This window comes from Spodoptera frugiperda, chromosome 14 (genome assembly GCF_023101765.2).
Source record: "Spodoptera frugiperda isolate SF20-4 chromosome 14, AGI-APGP_CSIRO_Sfru_2.0, whole genome shotgun sequence".
In the NCBI taxonomy this organism is placed as follows: Eukaryota; Metazoa; Arthropoda; class Insecta; order Lepidoptera; family Noctuidae; genus Spodoptera; species Spodoptera frugiperda.
In genome coordinates this window covers 1,639,854-1,654,583 of record NC_064225.1, presented here as the reverse complement: position 1 = coordinate 1,654,583, position 14,730 = coordinate 1,639,854, and the positions used below count along the sequence as shown (strand labels likewise).

General features: G+C 36.6%; 2 protein-coding genes across 2 annotated transcripts in view; one reads left to right on the top strand and one right to left on the bottom strand.

The window, feature by feature from the left end:
* Positions 1–14,730, bottom strand: part of LOC118279228 (regulator of hypoxia-inducible factor 1) — a 32,335-nt gene that overhangs the window by 12,425 nt on the left and 5,180 nt on the right. Inside the window, exons 2-6 of the mRNA XM_035598819.2 lie at positions 7,445–7,599; positions 6,089–6,259; positions 4,463–4,619; positions 3,834–3,936; positions 2,235–2,322 (exon numbers count right to left, since the gene is read on the bottom strand). Of these exons, the coding sequence (XP_035454712.2) occupies positions 2,235–2,322; positions 3,834–3,936; positions 4,463–4,619; positions 6,089–6,259; positions 7,445–7,599 (674 nt within the window). The remainder of the gene's footprint in view (positions 1–2,234; positions 2,323–3,833; positions 3,937–4,462; positions 4,620–6,088; positions 6,260–7,444; positions 7,600–14,730) is intronic.
* LOC118279229 (phenoloxidase-activating factor 2-like) lies at positions 9,229–11,321 on the top strand. Its single transcript, XM_035598820.2, has one exon. It carries the CDS (start codon positions 9,412–9,414, stop codon positions 11,158–11,160), a length of 1,749 nt encoding a protein of 582 aa, XP_035454713.2. The 5' UTR covers positions 9,229–9,411; the 3' UTR covers positions 11,161–11,321.

Sequence of the window (14,730 nt, the reverse complement as noted above, 5' to 3'; positions counted from 1 at the left end):
ACCATTTTGCGGTTATGTGAGTATTAGCGAAGTTTGTTTGTTTTTCTATGTTTATTACATAGTTAGTGATTGGTAAGAGGGTCATGGATGGTGTTAATGGGTTGTTGGTACTCTAACTCGCGCACTCAGAGTCATTTAATGGTTACTTAACCCAGTCCTTAGCAATTGTTTTCCATACAAAATCGTTACTAAAGAATAGTTTAAGTAAGCATTAAATGACTCTGAGTGTGGCAGTAAGTGCCATATAGTTAAATGTGGTTTGGTTTATATTAATTTTGGAGTACGGTAAGGAGTGTCTTTGTTAAAATTATGTTTTATGATATTTTTCTAAAAGATTTTTTGGGAAAATTAAAACATATATGTTTTCTAATATTTAAAAAAAGAATATACATTTTATATTTCTTTTATGTATGATTATAAATTGAATTACTACAGAATTAACGTTATTAATTTGGTTAGTTATCGTAATATTTCTTTTAACCAAGATTTTTGTTATTGTATAAACCGGTAAACGAGTGGACGTTTCACCTGATGGTAAGCAATCACCGCTGTCCATCACACCAGAGGCGCTACAAGCCGGCCTCTTAGGGGTTAGGATATTAAGGATTGGAAACAATTATCGGCTTATACCATAAAAAGGAGTAAAAACACGTATGATATTTACTTAATTCTAACCAATGCACTTCTAACTCCTTGCATTACAACCTATTGGGTGTTGCAACAGCTGCATAAACACAGCATTGCGAACTAGCGTAAACCTGTTTTATTTCACAGTCAGTTTCCTTTAGGCTCTTACTTGAAATGGCGAATGATTGAAAGTTTTTTAGAAACGCTTGAATGAGTGAAGGATAAAATAATTATGAACCAAGAAAAACAGTAGTGGACTACGATTGACAAAAAAACAATTATTATGTCACAATTTGGGTGTGAAAATAAATTTGTCTAGTTTAGTCCTTATTTTAGATCATTTTCTGTCACCAGTTTGTCAGTGGTATCTAAATAATCTTAGAAAGTAGGTACATATAACTGGGAAAAGTTACATTGGTACTTGCCGTGAGTAGGTTTCGAAATAACATTGGTACTTGCCGTTGGTAGGTTTCGAACCCGCATGTATGAGAAGCGGGCATCTTAAACCTCGGGGCCACTACGACATTTTGTAAGTCGTCAGAAGTTGTATTAGGTAGGTACATCTCTATTTCTTTCTACAATACTTTCAGTCAGAAGATCTCATTCAAAAATCAAACTTAAGTAGTAGATACAACATCTAAACTGCTACAACAGCCATAATTCTACCAAGGATGCTTAAAACGACAATCACTTTTGGCATTATATTCCATAAACTCCAGTACCTACAACATAAGGTTTAAAATTGCACAACAAAACTAAGTGAGACGCAAACTACAGCTTTAAAATATTACACTGCAGTAAATGCATTAAGTTGTGAAATTCTTTAAGCTATTGCATTGTGAGCTATTAACTTAAGTCTTAGTGCTAATAAAATTGAGACATTAGTCTGTCAGTATCATGAATGGCATTTTGACAGGTGACAGGAGTTAATAATTATTTAGATGTTAAATAGATAGAACAGTTAGCATTCTGCTTTCTAAGTGGCGCCTAAAGATAAGCGTCCACAGACCCGCATCGTACGCATCGCATGTAGGTATTGCCGATGATGCGGTCCGTACGATGTGGTTCAGTGGACGCAGATGTATGAGTTTCTATACAAGACTAACTAAAACCCGTTGCGTACGATGCGGGCTTTTGGACGCTTACCTTAATTAAAATAATGTCACATTTGTCCATTAAAATTTAAATGTCCAATGACAGCATTAGCCATTAGCAAATAGTTTATTAGATTAGAAATCTCTCACTTCACTTGTAATCCTGGTGGTTAGTCACTCGTGGTAATATGAACGGTTGCAACAGATAGGAAAATTAAATAATGACTTTCTCGCCTCGGGCGAGGTGAGAGAAATACTCTTACTGATTAAAAACTGACGTCTGTTCCTACTCCTGCTATTCGAGTCGGAGCCCCGGTAAACCCACTGGATAGTCCGCAGCTCCGGATCAGGCATCAGCCTTAACTGGGCCCCATTTGTGGTGGTCTGACGGCTCTTTGGGCCGCGCGCAGAACGCGACGCACCGTACGCACGGGAATCCTGGTAGCTTGTCACTTGTGGTAATATGAACGGTTACAACAGAAAGATCTAGAGAAGTAATATGATATGACTTACATTCTCAATAAACTCTGGGTTAGCAGTGTACCCGTAGCCGATGAAGATCATCGAGTGCAGACCTAAGATCATCACCATTGTGTAGAATCTGTAACAAAAGAATAAATGGGTGGGTGAGATATCTACCATGAAGCGGTGGTGCTTCGCCGATTATCTTTTATTTTTAAACTTTACCCCACAATAGGATTTCCTCCTGTGTCGTGGGTGCGTTTATAAACATACAATTTCACATGCACATGACACCTAGACCCGAAACAACAATTTGTGGATCACACAAAGCGGCAGTCGAATATCTACCGTGAGGCGGTGGCGCTTCGCCGATTGTCTCGTGGTTTGATGATGGAAAGGAATAGAGGGAATCAAATTGTGAAATACCCCTCTTCCCTTCCCCAAATGTGAGCCTTTCATTCCACTTCACATATCAAAATAAGTACCTTATACTATGTAAAGTCAAAACTAGTTTTCCATTTTATTTTATCCATGTCAATATACATAATTATATCACCACCCAATTACAATAAAGACGCATTATTATGTTTGTTTGAATCTCAAGAGTCGCTCAGTATTGCTGGCACGATTTTAATCTTGACAGAGGCAGCCAGTTGATTGAGTTCGCGAGAAATATGCCCACGCAAATCTAGGTCACTACTATAAATACTAGCTTATGATTGTGTCCCTATTTGTTACTAGGAATATATCTTATTTCGAAAAAAACATATGTACGTGACAAAATATATGTAGATACTAGATGGACATAATTATAGCGACAATATTGGCGATATATTAAAGAAGGGACAAATTAAAAGTACCTTTAACCGACGAGCATGCATGAAGACTGTTGATGAAGCGAAAGAGGTGTGTAAGAATCGTAGCAATTGGCGTTCCATTGTCTCTGCCTACCCTCATGGAAGACAGGCGTGAAATCATGTATGTTAAGTTTGTAAAATAAAATAATATGCATGTTGTCTATAATCCCCAACGAGTTGCCTTAGAAGTCGTCAGAAGAAACACACTTCGGCATGGTTTGGTTATGTTTTTATTCTCTTTTTATTTATGGGACAAACCCTGTAAGCCAGGATTTACAGTAGATACTACCATAAAAACACCCGAACACTGAAGTCCGGCACGTCCCAATGACATGAATGACTGTCTTGGATCTCACAACGAAATAAATCAGATCATCCATAGTATGCATCCAATGGACGCATCTTTCCATACAAAAACATAGCTTAGCTGAGTCCGTTTCCAAGCTATGTGTACCAATGAATATGATTGGTGGAAGCCAAACGCATCCACAGCAACGTTGCATAGCACATAATATTTGCATAAAAAATAACATAAACACACGAACATGTAAAAGTGTGATATTAATAGACTAATATTATAAAGCTAAAGAGTCTGTTTGATTGTTTGTTTGTTTGTTTGAACGCGCTAATCTCCGGAACTACTAGTCCGATTTGAATAATTCTTTTTGTGTTGAATAGTGCATTTATCGAGGAAGGCTATAGGCTATAAAACATGACGCTATGACCAATAGAAGCCGAGCAGAGTGGGTGAAACCGCGCGGAAGTAGCTACTAATAGATAAACAGATGCTCACCTCAACGCCTGGAAACATTTGAAGATCCCACCCTCAGCGCTGCCTCCATGTTTCAAAGCTTTCCAGTTCGTTTGGACGCAGAAAGCCAGCATGAATTTATTAGCTACAACCAAATAAATAGGTTAAATTAGTTCAAATGTTTTTGAAGAAAACTTTCTACTTACTGCCGTACTCAGAGTCAGTTAATAGTTACTTTAATCAGACTTAAACAATTGTTGAAACACAATCGTTACTAAGTAATAGTTTAAGTAATCATTCAATAGTGTCTCTGAGTGCGGCCGTTTATGAAAAAATATTGTAATTTTTAATAATTACTTAGTTTTTATTTTTAATGTTGTCTATATAATAATTTTTTTGATATTTAAATTTAAGTTTCTAAAAATAATAAATTAGAATAAAGCAATAATATTAAAAATAGAACTAAAGCAGAGTTCACTCAAAGTGGAATTTCAATATTACTAGCTTCTAGCAGTGACTTCGCCCGCATTTCTGTAGGATTCGCTGTTCCAAATTTCATCCCGATCCTTTTTGTCGTTTTGACGTGATTGAGTTACAAACGTGAGTAAGTTTGTGTGTACAAACTCACTCACATACTTTCGTATTTATAATATTAGTAAGATTAACAATACCTTTTTCCTTCTCCACGGGCCATAAGAAGTAATAAGCGGAACATCCCAGGTTCACCAACAGGAGAGCTAGGAGTAGAACTCCGATGACGTAATCCAGGACATCGGGTGGTACGTAATCATCCTGAGTCTTACAGTACCGGACTGATAGATTTTCCACCTGGTAGAAAAACAGAAGAAAATTAATAGCGATAATGACAGAGTGTGAAAATTAAATCATGATTTTATTGTAACTTTCGTGAGACTCACGTAAATGTTTGACGAGGAACTCGACTAGTTTCAAGCCATGCAAGAGGCTCATATTCATGAGCAGCATTTCGCGACAATCGCCGCGTCGTGTGTCGCGGTGATAGTCGAGTTCCTTGTCAAACATTTACGTGAATAAGCCGATCATAATAATTAAAATGAAATCATTTATTTATTTAGTCATTCCGTCAAAAAAATTGGTAGTGAGATAAAACAAATTAAAGATTAAGAGTGGGGGCTTGCTACATCATTCCTAAGTATAAAATGTACCCAAATAAACGGCTTTATCTGGTTATTTCAAAGATTGACGTGTAAAAGTGTTATCTTGTAACCACCTTGCGGTAAGTAAATATAATTTATCATAGAAGTAACGTCACACGATGTTTTAAATTGACATAACGTCGAAACTTTTTGTTTTCCTAAAAAACAAAGGGTACTTGCGTGTCTAATGCCTTAAAATAATTACGAATATAAAATAAAAAAAACAAATACAAATGCGGTAAAACAGAGTGAACAGAATTCGAGGGGTGAATAGATACAGAAGAGTGGTGAAAAATATTGTGATTTTTTTTTTACTACTCGGGTCAAAGAAAAATTTACTACTGAGTAAGTTTCCCGAAAATTCTACATTGTTGCTTAACGGCTTCTAACGCTCAGTAACACATGTTCAGCTCATAACTTAAACCAATAATGGCCAAAATTGAGCGTAAAATGCATCTTAAAATGCTATTATTTTCTTCCTAAAATTTTGAACTATTTGGGAGGAAACTGCATAGCAAAAGCTGTAAAAATACTTTTAGGTATTTTCGTTTTGTGTTTTTTAACCGCCATACTTAGTAATTTAATGGTTACTTAACCCAGTTTTTAGCAATTGTTTTCGGAACAAAATCATTACTAAGGAATTAGCTCAGAGTCCGCGCACGCTGCTCATGATGAAGAGTCCCTCTGTGACTCGAAACTATTAGAGCTTTTCTCCATTAACGTACGTGAGTAAACCGTGATTTTTAGTTAATTTATATCGTCTCACAACAGTTATTTATAAAAGTTTTACATCATAATTATGTAAAAACACTGTTTCAGAATAATTTCTCTTCAAAAATCTTACTTTCCTTTATATTTGTTTGTCTCATAAGACTGCTTATAATAACCAAATCAAACTAAGATATATGTTGACTACAATTTTAACCAAAACAAATTAATAGAAGTGCCAATACGAGTACAATCAAGTTTAAAATCATCATCAACAAAGTTCATCCGAGCGGAAAACCCGCAGGCGCTCTACTACTACCAATAATTATGTATACTTCTATGCCACTTAAACGATATCGCTACTGCTTGACAATATTGTTTATCTATTTAAAACAAAAACAATGTGTCAATTACCTGCAATCCATACCCCTGATGTATGCTGCTATTCAGGCAGTTCTTCAAAGCTTCAGACGTGGACTCGCCAGCGTCTGCATGCGTGGTGTTCAGGCCACAATGCTGAGACCCACACACTCCTCGGTGCAGCTTCGAGTGCTGATAGTTCTTGTAGGATAATGAGGAGAAGTTCTGGACAATAAACAATTAATTTAGTTTATTTGGTTGCCAAAAGTAAAATTTAATCATACTAAATTAAGTGTGGTGAGAGCCATGCTTCAGCACGAACGGGCCTGCTCGACCAGAGTGATACCACAGCCTCACAGAAACCCGACGTGAAACATCGCTTGCGTTGTGTTTTGTTGTGTGAGTGAGGTTACCGGAGACCCAAATACCCCTTACCCAATGCCTAAAAACCCGGCAACGCACTTGTAACGCTTCTGGTGTTTCCGGTATCCATAGGCGGTGGCGATTGCTTAACATCAGGTGATCCGTCTGCTCGTTTACCGGCCATAAAAAAATATTACAATGTAACAGCGCATAATTTCAGAACTTTCGATAATTTGGTCATTCGGAATATACTAGGAAATCCCTCAAATTTCAAATTGATGAGTGTCGACTGTACTATACTGCATCAAACATATGGATGGACTTAAAGGTAATTTTCGTCCCAACACATTCCATGTCAAGGTAATATTTGCAAGTTTACTGAGCAATTGAAGGTACGGGCTTAAATTAACTGTTGTGTATATACTTTGTTGAACTCTTTGTACCTTTTTTACCGAATTCAAAAAAGGAGGAGTTTCGGTGCCTTAAACTCATATGAAAATAGTCTTAATTTCACATTAATAACCGCTTACATATTAGGTATCTATTAAGGTTTTAATAAATACATTTGTTTAGAACTTATGGTACCGAATTTAAACTATCTAGACCCGAAACCACAATTTGTGGATCACACAAACGGAACCACTCGGTTTCGTGCGGTAATCGAACCCGCTACACGTTGCGCGGCAGCCGGTCACCCAACCGTGCAGTCAATACAGGCCCTTCTTTCTTGACAATACTTTACTAAATCATTCGATATTTCGCACCCATAGCTGACAGAGCCGATAACTCAAAAACCAGATTTTTCAGAAATAAACAAAAAGTGATAATTTCTACTAAGAAAAGACTATCAAAAATCTAACTATTAAGCGCCATTTTTTCAAAATGGTGGACGATATTGTTACATGAGTTATATGTCCGTGCTAGGTACTCGATACGAGAATTTGAAAATGCCATTAACTCAAAACGGGCACTTTTTGAGTACCAGAGTCATTCATCTAGGGATGCGGTTTGTAAGCACAGTTATGAATAATTAGCAAATTCATATACCTTTATAAACTGATACAATGGGGTATCGTCTTCGAGAAGTTCCAGGTCTACGATGCAGTAGACTGCGTCAGGCTTCCTCAGACAAAGGTCGAAGTCATCCAACTCCGACAGCGCAGGCATTGAGTGGTAGTCGAATATCGACTCCGGCGGTTCATCTGTGGACAAGGAAATAAAAATATTTTCAATAAACCATATTCAAAAAGAAATACGAGTTCTTGCGCGCGCCTCAAAGAACCATCAGACCACCACAGATAGGGCCCAGTAGGGCTGACGTCTGATCCGGAGCTGCGGACTACCTAGCGGGTTTACCGGGGCTCCGGCTCGAAAAGCAGGAGGTTTTTAGTCAGTAAGAGTCTGACGCCTCGCCCAAGGCGGGAGAAGTCATTGGATGGTTTCCCCCTCGAAAAAAAGGTCGCTTTTCCACTAGAGATGTGCTATGTAGTTATGTCGAAGATTTAATGGCTAATCTGTGAAACTATGTCACCGTTTAAATTCGTAAATTCAGCCTAATACTTTCCCCAGAGCTGCGGACAACCTCTCAGATTACCGCGATGTATTTTTTGAGGAGGGATAATCATCCAATGACTTCTCCCGCCTTGGATAACACAGAGCAGTGTCAAACTCTTACTAATTAAAAACCACCCCGTTCCGTCCGCAGCTCCGGGAGGCGAAGCAGTAGTTGGAACGGGGTGGTTTTAGTTAGTAAGAGTCTGACATTCCCTCTCGGTTCACCCCTCAAGACGGGAGGAGACATTTGCTGATTGTACCCCCTCAAAAATTCCAATTTCTAAAAGGTCAAAATTATTTACCTTATATTACTCATGTGAAAAAAAAACTACCTCAATTTAATACTAAAACCTTCCCATAGTACCAATCTAAAGATCGTACGAAAATATTTGCCGAGTTTTCTCTTAAAAATCTTTATACAATTTTCTATGAGCTGGATAATATTTTAGAAAAATATTTCTAAGCTAGGTACCTATCGTAAAGTCGAAATATTTTCTGCCATTAAAAAAGGTTATAGCATCCATTTCGAGATATAATTTTTGGAAAAATATTTTCTATTTATGTCTGTACGTATTTCGAATGTGCTAAGCCGTTTCTTAAATAAACGTTATGTGTATTGGAAACCGATATTATTGACAGAATTTAGTGTTAAGATTTTTAGTAGTCAATATTGCTTCGTAGGTCGAGTGATAAGATATTTGTAGTGAAATGGATTACTGGCAGAATTTTCGGACAGATGGCTCGACCGGAGTGATGAAACGGCCTCACAGAAAACCGATGTGGAACAACGCTTGCGTTGTGTTTCGTTAGGTGAGTGAGATTACCGGAGGCCTAATTACCAACCTCACCAATTTTCCTAATCCCTGATTACCCAACAACCCTTAAACTCCCAAAAGGCCGGCAAGGCTCTTGTGTTTCGGGTCGGATCGGACAGCAATTGCTTACCATCTGGCGGTTCGTATGCTCGTTTACCGGCCCATACCATAAAAAATAAGACAGTAAAGAGTTATATAAATCGATGAAGCCATTTTAGCTAACAATACAACAACATAATATCATATTACAAGAAACTGATATAATTATTGTTCCTCAATTCTTAATAAAATTTATAGATCAATTAACATACTACACCAATAATCAAAATATTAAAATACCGGTTTTATTTATCAACAGCATAATATAATATGATACTTGTTTGTGATCTCATCATAATTCACAAAAAACCCAACGAACTGCAATGTTTACAAAAGGAAAAACATGTATCGGTGAACTACTCCAACCGGGTCTATTAAAAATGGCCACCACATAATCTTCGACTGCACTGTGTATCCATCCAGTTCACGCTGACACCCATCCGCGATACTCGTAGAACGAGGAAAATAACATAATTAATATAAAAACCCGCATCGTAATATCTTGTGTTTATTTAGAAAAGTGGCGTTCGATACAAAGTACTCAAAATGTTAAAAATACTACCGTTTTGTATACTATTTGCGGCAGCGTTTTGTGAAAAAGATAAAATTGACACCCTATTAGATGAAATTTTCGGACCATCAGCTGCTACGGTTACTCAAGAGCCTAATCAACCAGCAGAAATCGAAAAGTGCAAAACATACGATGGATTGGAAGGAGAATGCGTTGCTTATTACCTCTGCAATGTTACCAACACAAATACTGAACCAATAATCGATATTCAGGTCCGCGACAGTGATTGTTCATCTTACATAGACGTTTGTTGTCACAAATCACATAAATTTTCTGAAGACCACTACAAAACTTTAATAAAACGATCACCTTTTAATGAAGTGAAAGAAAAATTGGCTGAAAAGGCTGCAGCAGAAGATTCTACACCACCTGTACCAGCTGATACAAGTAAAGGTGACGTTGTATGTAAAGCAAAGAATGGTAAACAAGGTAAATGCGTGCCTTACTATCTCTGCAATCCTTCCATTGGTTCAGGCAAAGGTGATGACGATTTCAGTGAGAACAATTGTCCTTCCTACATAGAAGTCTGTTGCAAAGAAGCTGATACATTATCTTTAGATCATTTCAAATCTAGACGTAAACGGTCGCCTTACAATAATGTTAAGGAAAATCAAGATTCTGGCAGTACAAATATTACTGCAGTTAAAAATAATACACAGGAGGCTGGAGTGACATCAGTTCAATCGATTCGTGAAGTTTGTAAGACTGAGGGAGGTAGGCAAGGAGAGTGTGTGCCTTATTATTTATGCAAAACTAACAATACTGCAAATAGTGCTGGGCAGATTGATATAGCAGCTGCCAGTGAACATTCTTGTTCTTCATACATGGATGTTTGTTGCGAGACAATTGACAAATTGTCTTATAAGCCAGTGGAGCGCAAAGGTTGTGGATGGGCGAACCCTGCTGGTCTAAAATTAACAAATCAAGAGCCAACAGGAGAAACGAGATTTGGAGAATTCCCTTGGATGGTTGCTATTTTTGAAAAAGTTCTCCTACTAGAGAATGATCCAGATAGTCCGAAACTCAACAAATACATCGGCGGAGGCTCTCTAATACACCCAAGTGTGGTTCTAACAGTAGCACACAACGTTCATAACAAAACAGATGTTAAAATCAGAGCAGGAGAATGGGATACACGTTCAGTACAAGAACCCTACCCATACCAAGACAGAGATGTGGTTACAATCGAAATACACAAGGACTTTATAAGAAAAGTATTATTCTACGACATAGCTTTACTGTTTCTCGCTAAACCAGTAGAACTTGCTCCGAATGTTGGTGTCATTTGTTTGCCAGCGCCGCGTGTCCAACAAGAGGACGGTACGCGTTGCTTAGCAACTGGTTGGGGCAAGGACAAGTTTGATAAAGAAGGTCGTTATTCCACTGTACTAAAAAAAGTTGGTTTACCAGTTGTAAGTCATGGTAAATGTGAGGATGTACTTCGAAGGAATACTTCTCTTGGAGAAGTGTTTAGCTTGCATTCAACATTTATGTGTGCGGGTGGTGAGAAAGATAAGGACACTTGTACTGGTGATGGTGGAAGTCCACTATCTTGTCCTGTGGACTCAGATCGGTTCGTTCAAAGTGGTATGGTTGCTTGGGGTGTCGGGTGCGGGAAAGATGGCATCCCTGGCGTTTATGTAGATGTGTCAACCCTAAGAGACTGGATAGACGACAAGGTTATCGGCAAGGGCTATGACCCTAAAGTTTATACTTATGTGTAATAGTGAAGTGATGTTTTAAATGCGGAATTTTCGAATATGTATTTGATTTCATTAAAATAGACAATGGTTCGTCTTTTTTCGTGATTTTTATCAAGCGAAGGATAATTCTTGCAATACTTTGTATTTAATTGTAAAATTGTGAATAAATGATAAGTTCATCATCAAGCTATTTATTTAAAAACAAAGGATTGTGCATCATTCAGATATTAAAAGTAATTACAATCTCATTAACTGATTAATAGGGTAAAAATGTCACGTTGCCACTTTCATATATAAGGAAAATAGAGATTGCAAGAAAATATACAAATATGTATAATATTAAATTTGTATTATAATACTAGCTACTTCCGCGCGGTTTCACCCGCTCTGCTCGGCTCCTATTGGTCATAGCGTGATGTTTTATAGCCTATAGCACCTCGATAAATGCACTATCCAACACAAAAAGAATTATTCAATTCGGACCAGTAGTTCCAGAGATTAGCGCGTTCAAACAAACAAACAATCAAACAATCAAACAAACTCTTCAGCTTTATAATATTAGTATAGATTATAATATTTATTGCTTTGTTTTACATTTCCTAGCTACTAGTTTGTAAAATTAATTATGTATACAATGATTGTTGAATATAAATAACAATTTGTGGATAATTTGCGGGAATCGAACGCGTTATACGTTGAGCGGTAGTTAGTTACTCAGCCATCGCATCAACTGTGCAGTCAATTATAAGCTTCTTATGTTATGTAATGATGTTGTTCAACATTCGTCCTTGAAACGTTGAGAATAATGTTCAAAATCATTCATGACCTTAATCGACTACAAGTTATTTTACATGTTTTTTTTTTGTGATATTAAGTAAGACAAGCTGTTCCCTGCAATTTCGTCCGCGTAGAATAATGACTTGCAAGAGAATTTGGGTATCAGATTTTATTCTAATATATTTTTTTTCTTAAATGATATATGATAAAAAGTAAGTTACTTAAATCATCTACCGATAAAAGTCCCGTCAAAATCCATTTTAGAGATAAGCCGGAACAAACAGGCATATAGACAAAAATTTAAAAAGCGTTTAATTCAATATTACAAATAGTCACTCCAATTTTAGATTTAATCTAGATCTTATTTTTGTTACTAAATATTAAAGACCGATGCGATTGGGTTAATCATTGATCAGTTGCCGTTTGTCATGTAGATAATATTATAACAAGATCGTGTTCGGGGCTCTGATTGGCCGGTTCGAATGAACCAACCAATTGGAGCGCCAATTGCGCTCTCGTTTCGATCTCGTTAAACCTAAAACAAACTCATACTAAGCCCTCTAAACGCTACCATGTTTTGCAACAAATACCAGTCTTACAAGTATTTCTAGAAATGTAGCACTTAACACATTTCTACGGCGTGGAAATCTAGGTTTATAATTTCTAATTATAAGTTTGAAATCGCCAACCCGCATTGAGCAAGCGTGCTGATTAGTGTTAAAATTTTCTCTGTTTGAGAAGAGGCCTTTGGTCAGCAGTGGGCGCTTGTAGGTTGTTGATGAATCCCTTTATTTACAATTATACAGTATAGAGACCGACAATTAAAAAAAAACACTGAAATTGTGAAACAAAATAAGTAAATAAAAAACAATTTTAACAAAAAAAAAACCGACTTCAAAAAATAAATATTCCAAAACAAATTAATATGCACTAAAAAGTAAAAGAAATAATTGCGTATTTTTCAACAACTTAATAGATCAACTAACTTTACTAACTCATCACACACATTATAATGTAAGTAGGTACAATTATTGTTATTTCTGGAGTCGGTGTCAGCCAACTAAGATAGGTTTGTTATTTACCTATTATCACAACAAAACATTTCAGTTTTACACCAGTTGTAAGAAGGTACTTAACCACCACTCCGCCCGTGCCGTGCCCGTGCCGTGCTAGTTGTTGGCGTTTCCTAGGCTGACACCGACTCCAAAAATAACAATAATTGTACCTACTTACATTATAATGTGTGTGATGAGTTAGTAAAGTTAGTTGATCTATTAAGTTGTTGAAAAATACGCAATTATTTCTTTTACTTTTTAGTGCATATTAATTTGTTTTGGAATATTTATTTTTTGAAGTCGGTTTTTTTTTGTTAAAATTGTTTTTTATTTCTTGATTTTTAGTGAATAATTTATTTGAGTATGGGTCGACCTATTAAACGCGCTGCTCATATGAGACAGTGCCGTGTAAATGAATAATATTAATATCTATCCATATTGACGCATAATTACATTATTTTCAAATGTATATTAACCTGATACCCTTATTTATGATCTGCCGAGCCGACAGCTAACAGTAACCTGTTCATAAGCTACATACATAGTAAGTTGTCAAACACACAAACAGATTAGATACCCACATAGGTATACAGTCATGTAACTCAGACAGCACATCAAGCTACCCATCATTCTATACCAGATATGTCCTGAATTTTATGGCTACTGAGAAAGATAAGCTAGTATGCATCACTTCAACGTAAACGCGGAGCTCATTCTGCTCATTTTTAAGGAGTTCCCTGGATTATCTTCCACATTTATGGTCAGACTTTAAAAACAATTATATGGAACCACACTGCCATCGTACTCTTTCAAATACAAAAAGAATTTCTCAAATCGGACACACACAAACAGATTTGGTACCTACATACACATGTAAATCAGACAGCACATCAAGCTACCCATCATTTTATACCAGATATGCTACTATCTGTCCTGAATTGTATGGTTACTCAGAAAGATAAGCTAATATACATCACTTAAACTCAAACGCAGAGCATATTCTGTTCATTTTTGAGGAGTTCCCTGGATTATCTTCCACATTTATGGTCAGACTTTAAAAAATTTTTTATGGGACCACACGGACATCGTACTCTTTCAAACACAAAAAGAATTTCTCAAATCGGTCTATAACTGACGGAGATATCGATTAACATACATAAAAAAAAAAAAAAAAAAAAAAAATACGGTCGAATTGAGAACCTCCTCCTTTTTTTGAAGTCGGTTAAAAAATAAAATAATCAAGTATTAAATTCTGTGGGATTAGCGTCATGTTCCTTTATCACGGAAGAGCTGTAATGTTGTAGGTTGTCTAGGAATGTTACGGACATGTGGCGCGGCTGTTTCAATTCTGTGTTTGAAAAGAGTGTTCAAATTAACTCATAGAGAATAATGCACTTTTTGACCTACTTAGTGCGCCTATTTTGTTAATTTTTCGTCTAACGTCAGCCAAGATGATAGGTAACAAATATGTGGTTTAAATTAAGTCATAAGAGGCCTTCCCTTTTGGCATACGTAACTGATGATAAGTGAGTGTCTTTTAGCCCATTTATAATAAGTAGAGCAGTAAGACAAAGGTTCCATAAAACGATTGCTTCATGAGTTTTGCCCTTAAAACTGTTGCGCATGATATTGTTATCATTAAGAAAGTCTGCACTAATTAGCGGATATACACACAAACATACAATGTTAATAATTGCTATGTAATTGTAGGATATTGCAGGCAAGTTGTAGATGCCCTTGGGTGCATAGACGTAGTGAA

Excerpts from the sequence above, each read along its gene's own strand:
- LOC118279229 (XM_035598820.2), top strand. The coding sequence starts at position 9,412 with ATGTTAAAAATACTACCGTTTTGTATACTATTTGCGGCAGCGTTTTGT.